The following is a 23,672-nucleotide window of genomic DNA, read 5'->3' as shown; positions in this document are numbered from 1 at the left end:
AAGACAATAAAACATGAATAGCTCAGGTAAAATGAGATACTACCAAGAGATGGCATGGAAATGAAACAAATGCACATTCAGGTATAATGAAGACTATAGGGACTGACACGAGTGGTCAAAAACTGTGCTGTTAGTGTCAAAGAAATGAGGTAAAGAAATAACACTATTTTAACACTACAAGAATAAGTTTTATATTTTCTTACAAGAACTGCACTGTAGTTTCATTTCCCTGTAAATAAAAACCACTATAAGTATTATTTTGTAATAGCAGAGAACAAATTTACAGGATGATGTGGCAGAAATGGACTTTTCTATAAATGCAAAGAATACTGTCTACAACCTCAGAATTTCAAAAAAGCACTGTTTTGTACTGACAGCCTTCATTACAGGCTTAACTCTGAAACAAATACAGGGAAGAGTACACAGAGCAGCTTATTAACCTCAAAATCAAGGCTGGGTCTGTGATTTTAATTTAATTTTATGTTCTGTACATGAATAAAAATATGAAATAATTTTCTTCTCCTTCCCTCTTAAAATGTGTTGAACCGCTTGAACCTAAGAACAGGTTAAAATGTACTTTTGGAACACTTAACCAGCTGGAGTATTGTCAGAGGACTGTCATTGCTCAGTATACAATTTCAGCATATTTTTATTTGTAATTTTTCATTATGTCTCAAAAGAAGAGAAACACATAGTAAACTACAAGGGTTTAGAAGAGGGATTGTATGCCAGCATCTGTTTCACAAGTGACTTTTATGTTGAACTTTCTCTGTCCTTTTGTTAATGAATTCATACTGTCAAAAAAAAATTACACCCCAAGCCAATAAATGCCCAGCTTGTTACTTACACCATCAAAGGGGTCAGTTTAATTAAAGTGTGGCGGCACTTTTGCTTTTTTTCCTGGTACCAAAACGTCATTAAGTGGCCTATAGTCGCTTCATGAACTGTAGGTGCAATGAGCCAAGCACTGTTTAAGAGCAGGGGCACAGAAAAGACCACAGCACCTCACATAGATCAATAAAGTGGTTGTGCTTTGAAGGATACTTGACTGAAGTGTTCTCTGTGTGGTCCACTGGATGACAGCTTTGGCGTGACAGCTCGTGGACTTCACCGTTTTAAAGCCGCGCTAAAATCTTCAGACGCACGATTTTTTTGGAGAAGAAACGCACGATTAAATTCTGTCTTGGAGAATATGGTGAGGGCTGAAATTACTCATGCTTTCATCCCACATCCGCTGACTTTTTCTTCTTTTGGAGGACCTTCACTGACACCCACTCCGCTGACTCTACAGCCAACCAGAATGATGAATTTCAGCGAGTTGCGCCACCCCGACGACATTTAATCATTGAGAAAAACCTGGAAACGTATTCATTCTTTATCATGCCTCACTCCCACCCCGCCTTCCCTCCATCCTTCTGACTCTCATCTCTCCTGCGGTCTCTGGTGTGTCTGTCCGTTGTAGACTACAGAGCGGCGGTGTGCATGTATCGTGTAGCGGTGGGAGCGCTGCACAGCTCTGCGCACTGGTTCACCGAATAACGGCGCACGACAAGCGGGTGGTTGTGGAGGGGGAGAGTGGAGCCGGACCAGGAGCAGGACCGGGAGAAGCGCAGTGGCTCCTCATAGCCCGCTCTCCGAAAACATGTCCGAGTTTTTCCTACTCGTCTTTCTCGCACTATTCTCGGGATTATTTCCGTGCGCCGAGCCCACAACAGTGTCGGACGAGGATAAAGGTAAGGGAGAACCGTCTGGGATGCGCAATCCGATTTAACTTGACACCACAACCCGTTTTTGAGCAGTTGCGGGGGCTCATCATATGATGTAGTTGTTGGATCTAAAACCCTCGGGAGCCTGAATGAATGAATAAGAGTTGATCGTCCCAAAATTGCGTTCCATCCAGTGACCGACGTCCAACTGCAAGTCTACATCCTTTCAGTTGTTATCATTTAGGGTGTGAAAATGTTGCATTGTACTGTCCCAGTTGATAAACTACAGAAAATGACACCACACATTGAACTTCCCCTGCGGATTCAGCAGATCTTTTGCAGGTGCGTAGCAGCCCCACTATACGGTGCAGCAGGTGAAAATAACCCGGTGCCAAAGTGCATTTTGTCCCCGAGCTGCAGCCTCTGGATGTCTGGATCGCCCGCATCGGATGGAGGCACAAGGCGCAATTACGTGTAACTCCATATGTTCTGTTTTCTGACTCTGATTCCTGAGCGGCGTATTCATTGTTCCATGTATGAATCTGACAGTTTGACTCTGACAGGAAATTACAGCGCGTAGACGATGTGTCCATGCTGTTCCACATCACAATCAGTCCTTCTTTCGGAATCACTTGGCACGTTTAAAGCGCATTTTTGGGTAAAGCAAACCCAAATAACTCCCATCAATTAGACTTGTTAGATTTTCAGAATAGATGTAAATATCTGTATTCCCACCAGCTACTCTGGCTGAAGGGTATTCTCAGATTTCCTTGAGCTGGAATTTAATGTGTCAGAAATGCAAGTTTTATCCTCAGAGGAGGAAGGAACGGAAGGATGTTTAATTACAATATGAATTTGAATGTTTGCTTCAGTAATTTTTCTTATGGGTATTGTCCTTCATTTTCTTTATTCTGGGCTCCCATTGAGTAGAGTTAGGGCTGCTAGGCATGTATCCCGTTTCAATAAATGACTTAGAGGCATATATTAACTGCTGCAGTGAAACTTACCTGTTCGGCTAATTGCTGCCCTTGAGGTCACAGTCCTTTCATCCTCATGCTCCATCATAGCAGCGACGTGCGGTGAGGTTCAGGGCTGGTGAGACACTGATTTCATCATAATCTGATTTACAAACATTTGAACCTACAGTGTAGCTTATTCACCATTTAATAAGAAACAGTGAGTGGGTTATGTTTAAAGTCTCAGAGTAGAGTTATTTACACATACAAACTGTAACACACAAATAAGCTCATTTTTTAAAAATTTATATATATGTATTTATATATCTATGCACCGCTCCTTCTGAACAAAAGCAAAGAAAAATTTTGTGTTGAGATGTGTAAATATTCCATTTTTATTGTAAGGCAAGGCGAGCGGAAAAAAACCAAATGAATGGCTGCGCTTGATTCACTGACTAAAGGTTGTAGTTTGCTGTCACTTCTTCTGCAGCCGAGGAAGAAGAATCCTCGGCCGAATGCTTGGGATCATCAGCGCCCCCTACTATGAGACAGGAGAACTACATGCCTTACTTTGTGGCTTTTCCCTGCCGTTTCAGGACTGTACATTATATATATTAGCTAAATTATGGAAATTTACTTCATATAGCAAACGTGTTTGAACATTTTAATAGCAACATATGGAGAGATCGCATTAGAGTCTTACTGTATAACATGCCAGCACAGCTAGCCGAGTCATTGTGCGATCCATGGTGAGGCTCGGCTGGCTGGTGCCTCACCGCAGGTCTCTGCTCAGTATTTCAGCGGTTAAGTTAGTATTTCAGCGATTTTGAGTAAAAATAATGTAAAATTGGTGACATTAAACATAAAATAACTATAATACACATCACTGGAAAAATATAACCATTTAAGTTATTTCTTCCATCTTTCATTTTTTTCTTTCATGATGGCAGGTGAGGCCGTACCTCGTCTGCCATCATGAACCTAACCTAACCTAACCTAACCTAACCTAACCTAACCTAACCTAACCTAACCTAACCTAACCCTAACCGTCACTGCATCATAGCAATGAATGTCAAGACATGGTGTATTTTAAGACTGTCCCTGCATCTCACCAAATGCCTCCAAAGCAACATGGAAAACCACACTTTAAAAAAAAAAAAAAAAAATTGAATTTTTTCTTGTTTTCCTGGCAATCCAAAATACTCTTTCCCCTCTCTGTGTAAAATGAATGAAAAAAAAAATTGTTAATGTGGCTCTTGAACTGTACGAGTACTCCACTGGTCTTAGAGGTTGTGAAGAAAATTGTATGACTACTTGAAATAGTGAAAGAAGGATCCTTAAAGTTTGTGTGCTGCATCACTGAGATGTTTGCACTGCAGAAATGAAAGTGAAGAATAATACGCCAACAGGTTGTCCTTGTAATGTCATGTGTGCCAGGACAACAGAAATCCGAACGGTGAAGCTGAGATGTATTCAGAGACACACAATGATATGTAAGTATAGGTGGTACCTACATCTTACCCAGCAAAATTAATGCCATCCTTCTATCAGAAAGCAGTATAAATAAATGTTCTCGTAGCTGTGTTGAAATGGATGGTAAATGGCTTTTCTTACTCCCTCACAAAACCTTGTTGTTAGCAAATTATCTAGAAATTAATTTACTTTGTGGTAGAAGCCATATTATGTTCAACGACAAGTTATCAAACCTGCAAACCTGTGCCTGCCTTCCACATGAATTAGAAGCATTTCCAGAGCTCTTGTTATCGCTGTGAAATACCTTCACTGTGTACCCATCCTTATCACTTGTGTCCATCTGACATTGAGCAGGCTGACCTGTCCGAGCTGGGATGGCAACTCATTGCTGATGTGACAAAATGACAGGCTTAGAAGTTCAGACAACAGCATGCTGCAAAAAAAAAATAAATTAAAAAAAAAAAAAAAAATAATATATATATATATATATATATATATATATATATATATATATATATATATATATATATATATATATATATATATATATATATATATAAAGCAGCGTACACAGACACACATGCGCACGAAAGTGACATAGTATCATTTAAGTGTACTTCACTACCAACATGTATTGCTGTGTTGGAAAGGTCACCAGGAAAGCAAAATGATGAAGTAGTAATTTATGCATTTTGTTGACAGAACTTTCCCTTACTCCAAACCACTCAGATGTGGAACATTCTGATTTTACTATATGATGTTAATGAAGTTGCAGTAGTTTGAGAGTTATTTTCCTTATAGATCACTCAACAAAAAAAGGAAAGTTGCTTATCATGACACGAGAGAAACAGACAAAAACATCATATAATAATTAATATACTGCAAATTATTTTGAGAGAATTTTCTCTGTTTTATAATGGACATTGGATTTTTTATTTAATCCATACAAGGAACTACAGGTAAATGTGCTTATTTATATGCCTTTCGCCATTCTTTTTTAATGATACAAATCCGCTAACATCATGGAAGTACAATTATTAGTGTCACATTTTAAGTAAAAAAAAAAAAGGCTCACATTAAACTTTAAGCTGCGGCATTCAATACCTTTTGGTATCCCATATACAATTTTGATTATTCTTGTAAATTAATATGTTTCTGGAAGAAAGTAGACCTGATTGTATAACTAATTTCTGTGTCTTAGTTTTTCTTTTTTTAAATAAAATATATAGTGTTACAGCAACGTTTCACATCAATGTTTTTGTTTCTTTAGTATGTGTAGTGTTGTGATTTGTACAACATGGAAATAATATTCACACCTACTAAGGACAAATACCAGTACTTCTAATAATGGTGATGTGATAGTAAGTACTTGAGTACATAAATTTCCTCGAGGAGTCTTATTAATGCTGTTTTGTCACAGATTGTAGCATCATCTTCCGAGTTGCAGAGTTGAATTGTCTTAATTCTGTTGTCTCCCTGTTAATCAAAGTAGACTGTTGGCAAGTTTCAACAACAGAGATTGTGGCATTAATAATGTCCACAATAACTATCCATAACTCTACTTCCTGTCTGCTGCAGAGTAAAATAAATGCTCCCTTTTGTCACTGCTGTATCCTTATTCATTTAATAGATAGCTCACTAGCAGGAAATTGGTCACTAAATTGCATTTGGACATGATAAATTGCAACCAAATGGAGATTATGTAAATTCTGAAACACTAAACCAAAAATTCATTCTGTTTTTGATAGTCTAGGGGGCCTTTCTGTGACATTCAGTTAGTGCAATGTGAGGATCGGGATGTTGTTTTTATGGGGAACTACTGGGTAGTGACTAACGGTTGACCTTCAAAGGTTGGACTGAATTCTGTTTTCATAGCTGCTTTACATCTTTTTTCTGAAAGAACTAAATGAGCCTGCAAGCTGTGAGACCTCCTTTGTAGCTTGATTTTCTGTCCACATCCTGTTCTGACATAGCAGCAAAAAGTGTTCGCTTCAGCAATAACTGATCCTTGGGACAGAAAGTTGCAGACTACTCTGTCTTCACCCAGTGACTGCAGAAACTGCTTATAGTTTACAGGTAAAACAGTGAAAGCCAAAGATACACTGAAGAAGAGGGTTATATGCTCAAGTACTAGTCAGCAGACTTTCTTTTTGTGAAAGTAGACATTAGCAGAGGGAAAGTAAAAGTCTGGGCGCTGGCTGGTGTTGTTATTGGCATTCATGTCTCATAGTCTGTACTTCAGGTGCTTTTATTGACTATTGCTTAGTAAGTTTGTCTTGGCAGAAAAACCAGACGAGTCGTCAGAACAGTCTGTCAGCAAGTAACATGTTGAGAAGGTCAGCTGTAGTTTATACGTGAGTAGATCAAGCAGTCAAAAATCTGTGTTTTTTTATTTTATTTTTATCAACTTGCCATAATACATTCATTTTATATAAACTCTTGTCCATGATGGTGGATCAGAAGTGGGTACACCCTTGACCAGGTGTCCGTACATGCAAAGACAGATCCATAGAGAGACAAGCACAATTGCGTTCACAGTACAGAGTCAAAGCCAACAGCTAACCTATTTGGAATCACTGTTAGAGGAAGCTGGAGCAGCCAGAGGTAATCCACGCGGAACCCAAAACCCTCTTTCTTTGAGGCAACAGTGCTATTCACCACACCGCTCTACAAACACTGTACATGTCATTATGGGTTTCTTGAGATTTAAGTGACTTAAGTGCTTCAATAACACTTTTTGCAGGATTGCGTTCAGTCTTTCATAAGCTATGACGAGACATTAAAACAGCTGACACGTCTATCTGATGATGTCAGCTAAGTGTTGCTGTTGTTAAGGTCTTACATCTATCTCAGGGCGGAGGTGAAGTGTGGCCTCAGGCTGCAGGAAGCAGCAGTGAACCTGCCCCCATCTTTCTCATTATAGTGTTCAATGGGATGGTGGGGCCAGGCTGACTCCTGTAGAGCAAAGTTATTGAATGATATGATTGTGTCACCTCTAATATCCCGTCTCACAGTCTTAATGGGTTACAATTGAATCAGTCATCAGCTCAGGCTGTGAAAGCCATCAGCTCTAAATTGACTTGTGGAATTGATTAACAGTGATAGAGCTACAGTTTTGACCCACATGATCTATTTATGTTGATGTTGTGGGTACATTTAATTGAGTGATTGGCATGAGGTTTCATATTAGATTATGCTTTTTAGAAACTGATCCTCATCTAAACATAAATGGTAAAATGAGGAGTATCTCTTTAGAGAGTGTGACAGGAATAGAATCCAAGAGCTGGGCATAGTCGTAAACTGAAATAGCTGCTTGATAAACAAGTGCAGATAAATTATTAATAAACAAAATCATAACTGTTTTATTGCCAAATATGTTAATGAAAATGATGCTTGTAAGGGTAGTGGCGGGATAAACTGCTCCTCTCACTAGCCGAGTTGAGTACAGAGCCATTAGTGGGTGATGGATAAAATAGAAGGCATCATAAAATGAAATGTAAGGATGATGGAATGTGTCTGGTGAAAGGGAAAATCCATTTACATTCCCAAATGAGACCATCTGCCAAAATGCTAATTCCACCAACCAAATTGTTTGGTGGACTTATCCGTAAATCTTCACACTGGTGTAGTGAGTGTCACCATGGGCTGCCTGGATGGTGAAGGTTGAAGTCAGTATGCAGCTGGGTTGTGTAAAGTGAGGTCTGACCAGGGCAATCCCCTCTCTGAAAACCTCCCAGGGGGGCAGGGGAAGTGTCTCTGTCTTGGGCTAAAAGTCTGTGACAGTTTGAAAGGGTGACCTGCTAGTTGGAAGGAGGAAGCACCCCGAGGAGATGCCCCTGTATAATGTTGTATGCTCAGCATGCTGACAGTCAGTGCACCATGGGTTACTGTAAACTGTACTGTTACTGTCACCAAGTTCCTCGCTCTGTCTAGTCTGATTGAGAGCAAGCTTTTATTTTGTTTATTTAACTCTTGACCGGTCGGCTAATGCATGCACTGTGGTACACACCTCAAACATTTCCTTACATATGACTGTAGGCTAGCAGGGAACTCTGCTGCAGAAGTTGCGTTACCATGGGAATAGGTTGCGTATAGAACTCAAAGCACACATTTTACTGGCAAGTCTGCTTCTTATCATTGCTGATGGTTGTCTATCCTTGTGTAAAGGACAGACCTCCTTTGACTGATTAGTTGATGGGTTGTATGCTGTTGGAAGATTTAAATGGTTTTGGTGGAGGGTTTGTTGTTGTTGTTATCTTCGTCAAGCAAGTCATATTTTTACTTCTGTCTGTTAGTTTTATTTTTTAGTAAACAATATAATTAGTTTCCATATAAGTTGCCAGACAGGTGTGATAAGATTGAAGTAATTTTAGTGTGGACATATATATCAGTGTTTTGTCTAGCATTAAGACTTTTCTTTTTTTGTTCTTTTTAAATTTTTACCTGAGGGAATGTGTGTAGTGTTGTCCAGATCCAGTTAATACTCCTTGTAGTCGGTATCTAGTTCTTGAGCTAAACTACCACTTTGTGTGTAGCTGAGATCACAGGGTTTTAATACATCCAGATCTGTATGTTTAATGTTGTGGTTTTAAAAACATGTGTAGGGGTAGGGTTTCTTAGCCTTGATGGAGATGTACTGTATGTGTTTTGCTTAATCTCATTTTAGGCCCAGAGTTTTTTTCGGTGACAAAATGACACAGCAAACAAGTGTTTTGAATTGCTAAAGGTTGATCTGTTACATACTATATATTTAAGATATACAGTTTCTAAAACTTAGAGGTTTTACTTTTCAGTCTATGAAGCTTAAAAAAATGTGTATTTTTTTAATACATATTCAAAAAACACATTTGCAAAATGGAGATCCTTCGTTAATCCAGGAGTTTATCTGGGCCTGAAGCTGAGGCTCACGTTTTTAATTTAATTTAATTTTAAATATTATAACTCTCTCCATACCAGTATCAGTCAGATATTAATCTCACATCTCCTGTTTGTTTAAAAGGCTGCAGCTAGCTAACTGGATTCCAGTGGATTTACAACTGGATTTTCAGTTGATTTTGAAATTTTTTGCATTTTGTGTTCAAGCACAGAAGATTTGTTTGGTAGCTGTTTCACTGAGGTTTTAACTCTTTATGAACCTTAACACTACTTCAGATCCTCAGGCAAGGCTGGATGGGTAGTTTGTCAGTTCAGGCTCAAGACTAGGGAGATTATATTTTTTCTAGTGGGACACCTGCACTTTGGAAAGACCTGCCTAATGGAATTAGGCGAGTAGCTTCATATTTTAAAACTGATTTTTATGCGAATGTAGTTTCATGCAGTCATTTGGAAACATAACTGAAAGCTCTGTGTGTATAACTGATTTATTTCTCAGCACATTATGTTCAGTCATGATCTCCTCATAATGCCTTCCTTTTTTACTTGACTTTATGATGATGATGATTTTCATATTTGTTGTTTAATGTGCCATACAAAAACCTTGTTGAACCAACAAAATTTGAAATATTGCAAATGCTGCTTAAATACAAAATGCAGCTTGTAATTGATAATTAGTCATATAAAAAAAAATGTTTTCCAATACCGACATCAGTGAAAAGGCATTTTACCCCTGAGAAACTATATTTTATAATCTCCCAAATGCAATTATTGGATGTAACTTGAAGAAACAAGCCTGTGCCTGTTAAATCAAATCATCACTTAAGTATGCTATTTTCAGAAACAGAATTGTCTAGTTGGTCTCACCAGAAGCACTCTATGACAATATCAAAAGAAAATACCTCAGGAGATGAAGAAGATGATATCAAAAATACATCAGTCTGGGACAGGCTACAGTGTCTTTTCTAAGGCTTTGGAACTCCACAGATCCATAGTGAGAAATATTGCCTACAAATGGATCAGTAGAGAACCTTCCCAGAAGTGGCCTGCCTTCCAAAATTTCTACAGCAACACAGCAAATGGTTTGGGAATAGTGTTCTTCTTGTTTTGGATGGGAATGCAAAATTACTAATCAAGACTCACATTGGCACTGATGACTTCTTATTTTCCTTTCGGCTTTTCCCTTCAGGGGTCGCCACAGCGAATCAATTGCTTCCATCTAACCCTGTCTTCTGCATCCTCTTCTTTCACACCAACTACCTTCATGTCACTGATGACTATTAGAGTGATCATGATTTTTTAAATCTAAATGAGTTTGTAGTTTCTATAGCTTTGCATTAATATTTTTAATAGTTTTCTGGATAGCAAAGTACGGCAAAACTGATAGAAACCTGATTTTGAGCTGTTATCCATAAGATGATGTCTGTTGTTTATTCTTTATACCACACTTCAAAATGACATTGTGTTCTGACCAAACTTATATACTGTTCAACTGCAGAAGTCAATCTTCATGTGATAAGATAGTTAGAAGAATTGATATTGTTCCTCTTTTTTATTTTATAGAATTCCACATCAGCGGTTGTTACCGCTAGCATCTGCTGCTTATTTTGAGGTCATATGTAGGCTGTGCATTCTTCTTCTTTTTCTAAAATAGGTTGTAGGTGCACTACTGCCGACCTGTGGTGGTAGTACTGTATTACCACCAGATGCAGGAAAGAACATGTTTTTGACTGAAAGGCTATCTTGAAAAAAAAAAATCAATGTCCATCCTTACTTGTTAAAAATAAATACATTAAAATTTAAAAGCTGCATTTTGTATTTCCTCAGGTTGTTTTTTTCTGTTAAAATTTATGCAAATACCCAATCGAGTTTATGAGGAGATACCGAGAAAATCCGGAACCGCCTGCACAGACAAAAATATTATGTGCGTAAAGCAGTGAGGCAGAAGAAGTACAGAAAATTGGAACACATATAAAATGACCAAATAGTGCACTAATGACACACTCGCTGTTATGGAGAGACCATGGCCAATCTGCAGGTCAGAAGTGCTATGCTGATCCCTGAGTGACAACGGTTGTGGCCAGAGGACCAGAGTGAGGCCTGTTGAAGCTTGGCTGGAGACTCTCCCTCCCAGCTGCCACCTGGCACAGACTGAAGGCTCAGGACCCCATCATGCAGACGGCCCAGAAAACTAGAACAGGGGAGGGATTCATCCTTTCCGCAACAAGCTTCATTCAGCAGACAAACCTAGACCCAGTTTATGATGTTGATGCCTCTTTTTTAACAGAGTGGATTAGAAAATATTGAATTATAAGTGTTCCATTTTTACTATAAAAAATGTCAGTACTGTAAAGTCACAAGTTTTCTTCTAATTTAAAGTAAGAAATGAGTTTGAATTGAACCATAGAGCAGAATTTTACACATATGTATTTTGTTGAGTGATTTATTGTTAGTTATTCTCCCAAATCATTGACTTTGGGCCTACACTATATTTTAGGTGTTTGATTAAAGATTAATACACAGAATGAAATGATCTTTGGTGAAGATGTTAGCTAGTGTTTGATTTGGAGTGTTTACACTACCGTACATGATGCAAAACACCACAAAAGTTTATCAAGCGCTATAGATGAAGCCCGCATTAAATACAGAAAAAAACGTGTGCACACAAAATAGGTTTTACTCAAATGAATGCTGATCATCCTGTAGTTCAGTCCGGTTATGTGGAAGATAGAGCAATTTTTCATGATTTTCAAGTCTATATGCAAAGCAATGAGTTGCCTCATCAACTTCGCTGCAGCGTTTTTCTTCAATTGCTCTGAATTTCAGGGCAGTTCTAAGAATATCCACCATACTTCTTTTTTCAATATCTACTTGGCGGAGTCAATTTTAGTCTCTGTCTGCCCACAAAAACAGCTTTTTGGGCCTAAAATATTTCTGAGATGGCCACTAAAGCTGAATAATTTAATGCACTTTGGTATAGTGCATGACTTGAAAATCAAAGCTATAACCGCACCCCCTTCCCCTACTTACACCTGCAGCAGACTCACATCTCACTCTCTGCAGCTGTGATAATGCTGGCCTATGAGGACTTGGTTCAGTCTTGTGGCAACACTATTACTGAGTTTCTTCATGTTAAAATTAGATTGTCGAATACATCATCCCCAGCTGTCATCAATCTGATTCAGTATGATTCCCTAACATGCTTCCGAGCTGCTATTGATCTCTGCTCCCCACCGCCCTCCCCTCTCCCACAGTGTTGGATATGGAGTCCTATTAACTGTGCTCCCATCAATCACAGTTCACCCATGTTTGTTTGTAGAAGTCTTTTGATATGATTAGAGCAATGCTCTTGTACTAGCGCTGCGTGATTTTCTCCAGTTTCCATTTCTTGTGTCGGCTGGTTTGAAATGCGTGCACTCACTCCCTCTTGGTTCTGCGATGTGCTTCACTGCTCCGCAGCAGAGACAAGAGATTAAGCACTTTGGTCTCAAACATGTCAGCTGTTACAGGTATCTCTCATTGCTCAATGCCTGATAAGGTTCACTTGTTCCTGAAACAGCCCCAGCCAAGAAAGGACATAAATACTCCTCTGAGAGATTTAATATGTTTCTCTAAGAGAGTACTTCTCCATGATTGCTTTTTTGTCCTTAGTCGCATCAATATTTAAAGAGTAGTGACCACATCTTTTTTTTTGACAAATGATTGATTTTTTCCCCCATTCTATGTATATTTAATAGCTGTGTAATGTAATACATATGTCATGATTACCTTGCCATTCCTTGTTTATTCCTGTTTGATTCCATTGGAAAGCTGTTACTGGAACTGCTCTGAAATGAGGGGAGAGAGGGGGAAGAAAGCATGTTTTGAAGGCCTGGGAATGATATTTATCGATTGTTCCTCAAAACTGTTTTATATAGTTTGAAATCAAGCATCTTTTCTGTGTACTACTTGATTTTCACTTTCTATTATGGCTGTCAGCTTTTTTTTTTAGCTAATTATCCAACTGAAGGTTAAAATATAGAGTTTGCTTGAGTAAATATTTTCTGTGATGCTCATTACTTTTGAGTTTCAACCAAACAAAAATCATTTGTAAATCATGGCACTAGAATGTTAAATTTATCTATTTGCTCAGTAAAAATTAACTGATTAGGTCATAATAAGCTGCTTAGAGATATCTGAAAATGTGCATGCATATTATGATATCTAGCTCAAAATTTGATTTTCAAGTTATGCAACAATAATTAGGTACTAACTAGGTACTAACTAATTAGGTAATAACTAGAACTTCATACAATAGGAAGTGGCCAGTCACTGATACACAGTTATTAAGTAATAAGAGAGATCAGCAATTTGAGAGGGACTAATTCACAGTCACACACATCATGGCTTAAAACATCATACTGGTTGTGCTGGGTTTTAAAAGTGGAGCAGAAATAAATGAAAATCCACTATGATGTGCTAAACAATACTGACAGGACATGACGTCTGTGTAACAGTGTTCATCTTGTCTGTAGAGGTGGTCCTTGTTATTTCACTTACTTAGTTGCAGCACATAGGTTTGCAGACTGATGGCAGCAAAATTATTCCCAGCTATGGTTCTGATCGTTATAATCTGAGAAGCCACTGTTTTTTATCACTGCCTCTGGTGAATCGATTAGAGAACTGAGTGGATTCTTCCACCTTGCAAGTTCTGCTGATTTGCTGTTGTTGTTTGTAGTTAAGCCAACAAATACACTAAAACTACGATACAGTATATGTTCAGTTCTGCCCAGTTCAGTTCAATTCCTGTGGCTGGACATGTAAAGAGACAGAGACCAAATATAATTTAAAGTTTGATTTATTCTATGTCATCCATGTAAAGCAATTTAGTGATTGTTTGGACTGTTTGAGCAGTTTACCAGTGAGGTTAAATACCATGAACTTACTATTGTTCATTAGTATTTTCTCCATGCTTTAATTTTCGATGTTATTTCCTGCTCCTCTTGTCTTCCCTGTGCAACAAATTAGTGTCATCTGGAAAATTCCCATATTCACATGCATAATTTTAATAAATAGTAGTTTGTCGTCGATGGGGACAGCTGAACAGACAGCAGTAGCGGTATAGACGGCTCGGGTAAATATATCTGAAAGACAGAAGAAAGCTGTCCTGTCAGAACGGTGTTGTTAGTGTGAGGTGATTGAAGCCTTAATGATGCATTCCCACATGTTGTCAAACATCAATATGTTTGACAACACTTGTTGAAAGCAACATATTGCGTAATACTCTCTCCATGACATAGGTGCTGTTGCTTTTGTAAAGGGTGTTGTTCCCTGTTTGTTTGCTTCTGAAGTAACAGTTGGAAATGGCCTTTATTGATTTACAAACAGCAGTTGGTACAAAGTTTTTCTGTTTGAAAAAGTTTGATGAATCACCATCCACTGTGATTGTTCAAGCCAAAGACTGTGTCATATATATTTCCCAGAAGAGACTTCACATCTGTTGTGATCATTATGGAACTTCATCCTGTCAAAACAGAAAGTACCAGTAGTCAAAATAGGTGATATTTAATAGAATAATAAATATCCCAATTAGGCACCAAATTTTGTCAAAACTGTGTCAATTATCTTTTGCATGTGTTGTGAGTTTATTATTTTCTGCTACCTTTTTTTTTAATAATTGTCATGTCAAAAACATTCATTTTTTGAGACAAATAATAATAATAAAAAAAAATAATTCATTTAATTCATTTTTTAATCACACTCACAGCATATGATTAACTGGAACTAACTTTTAGACATTGAAACAAACAAAAATAAAATAGTGACAAAAACACAAACTATTCAAGGCTGTTTTTAAACTATTGTTGGTTATTGAAGATATGGGCATTGTTCCAAACCCCAACAATGTAACTAATCTTATTAATCTCCTTTAAGTTTTTATTTTTTTTTATTTTTTACAAATTTAATACTATTCATAAATACATATTAATAGCCTGTCAAATAAATTATTTTGAACATTTTGTGAAATTGTGACACAGAATGCTGATGGTTGAAGACTAATTATATTTTAATGAAATTTGGAGATAAACAATCTTTACAGTAAATCAGATGAATTGTCTTAAAAACAGTATATTCTTTCAAATCACCCACAACCTTCTGAGAACTGCAAAGGTTCATTCAAGAACATTCCTTTAATGGACATGAACAAACGTGGCAATAATTGATGCACAAATAGAACACCATCTCGGTTCACGTGCTTTCCTTCCTTGTGTTAGGTCATAACACAAGATGAGAGGAAGGTAGGGTTAGTGTGGAATAGCAGTTGAGTATCATGACATGTTTATTTAGAATGTGATTGCACAGGTTAACCATGCATCTATATATGATTCCACTTAGACATTTGGCAAGATTTACTTGAACTTGGTGAAACAGATATTTGAGCCAGAACAACAGTCAACTAACAACAGCAATTCACACAGAGCTGCAGCAGGGTCAGAGTGCAAATAGTTACTGACATATAGGTTCATGAATCATGCAACAGAACAGCAGCCAATTCAAGGTCAAGTTGAATGGCATGATTGTCACACAATTCAAATGATAAAAACATTAATAACATCAGTAACTAAAGTAGAATATGAATGAAAGACATGAATAACATAAGTATGAGGTGAGAATCTATTGACACATTGTTTGTGCTAAAATTTATTATGTTCAAATGAAAGAGAAAAATAGAAAAAAGCTATACGCAAAATATTTTACTGTGTTGTATTTGTTCAACCAATTGAACAAAACCATACTCAGTGGATATTTTGGAAATCACAGTAGATGGAGATTAATTTCCTCACCTTTTTTTCGTATATTCAGTTCAAGTAGGATGTTGATGTTTTAAAACAACCCCCCTCCACACATATGGTGCTAAAACCAACCTCAAATTGTATATAGGTTATGAGCAGATATAATTCACAAACATTCCAAAATCAATCAATCGTTCTCCATTTTCAAGTTTTGAATGCTATTCATATAAATAAATCCAATCCATGGTGCGCCTAATTATAATTTTCACTGATATGACAGAGCTGATTAAGTGTAGATTGTTCTTAAAGCACTTCATCTGGATCATGAATTTGGCACAGTCAAATGCACAGTGATTGTATTTTGCCCCTGTCATTAACCTCATCAAGACAAACTGTCTTCTCTGTATATAATGTTGGGAGACATTGACAGTAATTGGCTGTGTGACTCTTGCAATAATCGCATATGCAAAGCTAGAAATTACCTGACAAGTGCTTTCTGTGACTGAGTGACCTCTCCTGAGACAAAAAAACCCCAACTTATTAAATGCGTTGACAAGCATGTCTTCTTGTCAGGCAAATCAAATCTTTTCTGTAGATCTCCTTAAAAGTGACAAGAGTATATATACAAAAAAAAATCTATTCTAAAAATAATCAGTCTTGCAAGAAGAGCATCTGCGAGGCCTGTCATCATCATCAGCTGTGGAAAGCTTGACATGACAGTTCTCATTTTTAGACACTGTATTCTTGACCTTTATCTTGTTAGGCAAACCAACATTTTCATGTATGACTCAAATTTACTTCACAGCTCCGATTTATTAGTCATAGCAGTTGGTCAAGACAAGGTGCACCATCTCCTTCAAGCGCTTTGATGAAGCAGCTGCAATCCTAAAGTGTGCTGAGGCATTGCCAGGCAGCCTGTGTTTTCAAAATGCACCTTCAAGTCAACTCTGACACAGTTATCAACAGTCGGGCTAAGGCAATGTGTCTACTCCAGACACTCCTCTCACAGGACATGTTGCTTATCTCTGCGGTTACAGTATCCTGGAAGGGGTCTCATGTCTTTTGCAGAGTTGAAAATGAAATTTCCAGAGGTAGACACAGAAAATTGGTGGAAAAATGGGATTGACATACTGTAAGAAACAATACTGGTAACAATAACAGTGTTCATAAAGTGATGATCCACATACATTCTTGTCATGAGTCTGAGTGCAGAGAAAAGAGAAAGACAAAGATAGCAACAAAGCAAGACTTGCCAGCACCTCTCAAGCTAATAATGAAAACTGTACATCTAGTTTGTAGTGATGGCCAACTCAGTAATGAACTAGCCCAAAAGCTAGCCCAACTGTTAACGCTCCACCTCCAACACAAGCTCTGGTTCTTTCCCCGCCAGTGAGGTGACATTCCACGTCCCCGAAGCCAGCTTCTGCCGTCTAGGTGTGCTCTGTCATGGCCACCTGTTACCCCTCATGTGGCAGCACACCAGACCCCATCAGTCTACACTGGGGGTGGTGGGTCCACAGGGGTGGGGAAAATCTATGTTGCCTTTTTGGGCTGATTCAAGCAGGGGCCCTGTGGCAGACCTGGCCACCAATTGCTCGCTGACGGGCCCTCCATCCAGGCCTGGCTCTAGACGTGGGCCCAGGGCCTCCTCCAGGCAGGGTCTCATGTTTCCACCTCTATTTATCACAGGGTCTTCTGAATCATTCTTTGTCTGGCCCTTCACGTAAGACCTTTTTGTCTTGGGTGACCCTACCAGGGGTACGAGACTCCCGGCAACATAGCTCTCAGGATCCTTAGAGCACACAAACCTCTCTAACACCATAAGGTGATGATTCCTTGGAGAGGAAATTTAGTATGTTTCAGCACATTTTTCTGTAGATGAAAATCTACAAACGCTACAGTTACTTTATGCAAAATATTCAGATTGATGATAAGCTGTGTGACTGGTAGATGGGTTTATGATTTATGACTGATCATCCCCTTATCATCTCCAATCAAACACACCACCAGATGCTAGTTCAGCTCTGGGCTAATGGCAACATTGGTGTCAAACTTCTTCCTTAGCTTTCAGCAAGAGTACACCTATTTCCCAAATAAGCTGTTCTTCAATGTACAGCCTCTTCAGGTTTTGAAAAAAAGGTGTGCAAACATTTAGAAGTGATGACTAGATAAACTTACTGCATGAATCATTGAAAGGTGATCCTAGTCACTTCTATACAGTGAATTAAACAGAAATCTAAGAAGATTTAAAGAGATCTGTACTGGTAAAGGGAACTTGAATTCCTTGTTTCTCTACCTATCCTTGGTGATAATTTGTTGGGTTATCATTACAGATGAAACTGAAAGGAGATGCTACGTTTGGTTTGGTATGTTATTGCTGTAAAAGATGAATATTGCACAGGTCAGCTCGAGTATTTGAGGAGTTTAAGCCATCTCATAAAGAAGTCACGACACAAACACATGAATTCAGCTCTGTTGCATGCTGAACTTTTGTTGTGTGGTTCATTTATAGTCACATAATAATATTTGGTATTCTAATAATTTGTCTTTTTTTCACATTTTCATAAATTTCACAGCAAGTTTACTCAAAATTGTATTCATTGCCTGGACATTATGTGTGGATTTTTGCCAGTGATGAATATGAAACAAGATTTTGGGTGTGATTCTGTCAGAGATTAAAATGGTGTCAAACAAATAAAACAACGATCACTTCAGCGAGCGTTAGCCAGCCTCTTTCTTTTAGATGCGTGGTGGGACCTTTCTGCACCTCAAAATCTTTTATTTCCATACCCGCCTCAGTGTGAATGTCTGCTTCAGGCGATGTTTCCCTGAGGATCACAAGCTCTTCATTATTAAAGGCCCTTGTCGACCATCCTCCACACTTCTGTGACCTAATGACTTTCTGGAGAGCTGAGCTACAGCTCAAAGCTCATCCCTTTTTTGCTCTTTCCCTGTTTTCTTTTGGAACAGCAGCCAAAGCCCTGCTTCCTTGTTTTTATACCAATTGGTAGAATGAGAAAACAAGATTGCCCTTCTGTGGTATTAAATATTGATGCGCATTCTCGTACATGAAGTGTAGAACTTGCTTTGCTTTGATTGCATCAACCAAAAAGAAACTATAGTCTTTTTAGTTACTGCACAATTAGCAGAGTCAGCTCACATTTTTTTAATCATCTTGTTTCCTTAAGGAATTACTAGATCTAGTTATCTGTTGGACAGAGATATCTATGTAAGACATTAACTGCTAGATGTTCGACACTGTCTAGGTATTAGTTTTTTAGATACAGCAGTACCCACTGGGTGTCTCTGTAGCTTTCATGGTGAAAATTATTGTCTGCCCCTTTTGACTACTGGTGAATGTGTTGGTTAATGTGCTATTTAAAAGGTTTGGTGGGTTTCGAACTTAGAGCTACATAAAGTATAGTCATTTATTAGTAATGTGGGATTATAGGGGAAGATGGTTACAGTTTTGATCTCTATTGCTAGCTGTTATTAGGGTTAATTATTTGATTGGGTTTGATTTTCAGCAGGGTTAAGTCAAAGCTACAGCAGGCTAGGCCCTTTCACCAATGTCCTTGGTAGAAAGGTTTATCATTGGTTAAGGAAAATCCAATTAAATTTTGTAGATCTGACTCACTGGGGCTATACATACATCATTTTTCAGTGTCAGTGATTCTGTTTCGGGTTGGCCCCTCCTCCCTGGTAAGAGAAAGCCTTGAGGAGAGGAAGCAGCATCAATAACAAGAACGGAGAATCAGAGAAGTAAAAAGTTTTTTCCTGATTGTTTTGACAGTTGCATTCTAAAGCACAAAAACAAACACGCCCACACTTCCACGCCTCCCCGCAGGATCATGCCACATTGCTGGATTGTGTGTGAATGCAGATGTCAAACACACATGCATGGACCTACGAACATGCACACACACACACACACACACACACACACACACACACACACACACACACACACACACACACACACACACACACGCACACACAGCTTTATACAACCGTAGCACAGACTGAAAAGAGAAAACAGACAATGACGTGGATGGAACGTGACTGCCATGTTTTTAATCTTTTGCCTGACCTCACACCTTGTTCCTGTCATTGGCTGAGGGCGATAAGTTGCATAAACTTCCAAAACCCTGTAAAATAATATTACAGGCAAACCTCTACCTACATTGTTCATTGGCTCCAGGAGATGTGATGTAAGTCAAAAAATGACATTGAATTAACTTATCTCCAGGTTAAATGAAAACTAACCATTCCCAGTTCTTTACTGCATTTTATTTATGAATGTATTTTAAATAATACAAATTTATTTTAAAATTACAAACAATAAAAATATTTTTTTCTTAATACAGGACAGAAAAAACAAAGAAACATGATTACACACACACATGCACCCACACACACACACACACACACACACACACACACACACACACACACACACACACACACACACACACACACACACACACACACACACACACACACACACACACACACACCCACATGCACGCACAGATGCGAGAATATATTGTGACTGTGATTTCAAGTTTGCTTATCATAGAAGAGTGGAAAATTGGACACACAGTATAATCTCTCAGTAGCTTATTTTAAATCCATATAGGAGCTAAGGATTATGCTGCGTAATAAAAACCATTGTGTATACTACATAACTACTGTATGCTCAATACCACTGTTGAAACCAACCAAGAGCAAATTTATAGACGTACTGCAGTTGGCTTTTATTTTTCATGATGCTGATTTTATTTTTATTTATTTATTGTGTAGACACATTGGTGCAGAGTGAATACAGACTGACTAATAACTTTGTACATTTTCTGAATGATGTTGTGTTTCTGCACATGTTCTGTAATCAGATCCTAACTCCGTTCCAGCATATCAAATGAATACATACTTACATACATACACATATACATACATAATGGCAGTTTCATAACGAATAATGTCAAGTGTCTAATTTTTGGCTTGGATCCAGAACCACAGATATCAGCATAATACAAAATATGATTCTAGTCTGTGATTGTGCCAAGTTCATTAGTGTAATGGTTAATATAGTGGCTCTCATGCAGATTACCTGAGTTTGAGGCTTGACATCTTTTTTATGTATCTAATAAAATTTAAATATTTTTGCTTTGCATGTCAAAAGTAAAATATTGATTCATTTGATTAAACATTGTGGATATAAGAAGGTTCTTTCAGCTATGGCAGAATTTACTGTTCCCCCACCTGCCAAATCCTTCCTTAACCTCGACCTAAGCAAACCTTAAAACTGGCAGTAAAAGCCCATGAGCATAACAGCTGGAATCAAACCTTTAAATTAGTAAATTAGAGGTTGAGAAATTTCTCAAAAGTGAGAGCCTTGAAGAAGTCAGAATGAGCAGCAGGAACTGCATCTTTAACACTGACCATGTGCATAAATAGGTGCAATATGTGCTGCAGTGATAACAACAAACAAGACTGTGCTGAACCTCGCTACTGAGGAGTGGGAACATTTTCTTTGAATAAGGATCGTGTCTTTTGACATTAGCAATATTTATCTGCATTTCTACAAAAGCAAACAACACTGCAGCATCCTGAGAGGATGCACTAAACCACTCTTGTTCACGCATGTATGTTTAGCAAGCCTCAATAAAATGTACAATAAAATAAATACAATGAAAATTTTTCAGGCCCATAACAAAGATGGAGGTCATCTGAGGTAATCAATGAGCTTCACATATAGAGCAGCATAGCAGGAAAGAAATAGCTGCTGAGGATACTCAGGCTTTTCTATTGACAGGTGTCAAATGGTTGTCTTCTTGGCTGACATAAGCCTCATTATTTATATTGAAAACTGACAGTGAGAGTTCCAATGAAGGTGGTGTTTGCTTTGGTGTTTTTTCTGGTTTGGGAAAGTGAAGTCAGAACAGTGTTTTTCTTGATTGTCTCTTACGAAAAAAAAAACAGTACAGTAGAGAAACCACAGGACCCAAGGCTTCATCAAATGGCAGTTATATGATGTTAACTGGATTCAATTACACATTATTTATTTTTTGCCAACTTTAATTGTCCTATCAAGAGCAGAGTAAAAGCGGCCTTTTTATCACAGTGACAAGTTTGCTGGTCTCAACGTTTAGTTGAGATTTAATCATGTGTCAGTTTATTGAAAACTGCTGTTATCATCTGCACATTAACAATCATTTTCTTGAAATTTGTATGGGAATAAGAAATAAAATAAAAAGTGTTGTCTTTAAAAAAAAAAAAAAAACTTCCATAGCATGCAAATGTGGTGATTACTTATTGGTATACTTAATGATGATGAATTACACCAACCCAAGATAACTAATGCTAGTTATTTCTCAGAAAAAAAACAAAACTTATTTTAGGGTTTGAGTAATACAGAAACAAATGAGCTGCATTCAAAGTCCCAACTGTTCTGCTGGAAAGAATGAATTTGAGGAATAACCTCATACGCAGCAAATTTTTCGTATGCACAAAACTGTGACATGGAACCATATAGTTGCTACACCTGCCAGCGACGTGCTGTATCTTAAGGCTGTGTAGGTGTCCACACTATATATACCATTGTCATCCTGACAGACTGGAGGACAACATATCATTTTCACGTGTGCTGTGACACAGCCTTTGTGATTGCATCACATCATTTTTGGTTCCGGAATAAGCCAGTGGAGAGCTGAGCTGGAGCCTCGCCACAGCATTCGGTTTATGGCTCTGTTGGTATGATGGGATTTACTGATAGAGGTAATGCGAGGATCTCTCTCTACACCAGTGTCCTGTTTCCCATGTTTGCCAGTGCCCACCAATGAAAAGGTGGCCCCTGACCAGAAAGCGGTAACCTAATACACTGAGCCAACACATTCAGTGTGAAACATTGTGTTTACATTTAAATGGTGCCAATTTACTGCTTAAGAGCAACCATTATCAGCTCCATTGAGGCCGGGATAATTGACTGAGAATTTGATTTTCTCAGTCCAAACATGATTATGGTGTTGCTTTGTGGGTGTCTGCAAATGCTGATTTGTTGCAGGTTGCTGAAGCTGAAACTCAATCAAAGAGGAACTATTGATAAAGCTATTGCTCTTCCCCTGAGAAAATTACACTTAACAGCTAGTCACAATGTTTGGACTAATGAGTATTGGTGAAACAGGACATCTGTGTCATTAGTGCAAATCAGATATTTGTTAAATTATTTGTTTTTGGCTTTGACCATCATATTACCTTTAAAGAACAGGAGTGGCCCATTGCTTCCTAACCCCAACTCTACAATTTGCTCTAGAAAATCAAGATATTTAAAAATGCCCCACTGAGGGAACATTTTCTATGTTTAGATACAATCATTAATGGTCAAGTCCTCTTTAAACTAATCCACCACAACAAAAAGGCATGAGAACTATAATACCTATAATAACTATAATATGATGGGTCAGTCTATGCAGAAAGAAATCATTCGAGGTACAATGAACTGTGCATCTGATGACCTCACACTGGTGCTGCATTCATGAGCCATCTTGGAAGGAGACTGTCATCACTATCGAGAACTAGCCATAGATGACCTGAACTACTGTGGGGTTGTTGGAATGAAAGTGGGCTGCTCTGAGCGGATGATTTCAATTGCAGCCTAGATTAGACCTTGTCGGGGAGGATAACAGCTGATTTGCCACTGAGTAGATTTTCTTTGCTCAAATCGAGTCACCCGAGAAATGTATAGTTTATATTGTTATTTTCTTTTCCTGTTTTTGTTAGTAATTAAATTAAGATCATTCATTTTCCGTGCCACCTTTGTGGATCATGGGGGTTGCTGGAGCCTATCCCAGCAGACTACAGGCATGAGAAGGGTAGATGCTCTGGAACAACAA

At 38.1% G+C, this 23,672-nt stretch overlaps 1 protein-coding gene across 1 annotated transcript in view; it reads left to right on the top strand.

Annotated features, from left to right (window-relative positions):
* The first annotated feature begins 1,503 nt into the window (after positions 1–1,503).
* The window catches only part of lrp1bb (low density lipoprotein receptor-related protein 1Bb), a 235,286-nt gene continuing 213,117 nt past the window's right edge, over positions 1,504–23,672 (top strand). The window contains exon 1 of the mRNA XM_068328763.1: positions 1,504–1,733. Within this exon, the coding sequence (XP_068184864.1) occupies positions 1,643–1,733 (91 nt within the window). The 5' untranslated portion in view covers positions 1,504–1,642. The remainder of the gene's footprint in view (positions 1,734–23,672) is intronic.

Source organism: Antennarius striatus, chromosome 12 (assembly GCF_040054535.1).
Source record: "Antennarius striatus isolate MH-2024 chromosome 12, ASM4005453v1, whole genome shotgun sequence".
NCBI lineage: Eukaryota > Metazoa > Chordata > Actinopteri > Lophiiformes > Antennariidae > Antennarius > Antennarius striatus.
The sequence above is the reverse complement of the archived record's forward strand: the minus strand, read 5'-3'. Positions and strand labels throughout refer to the sequence as shown.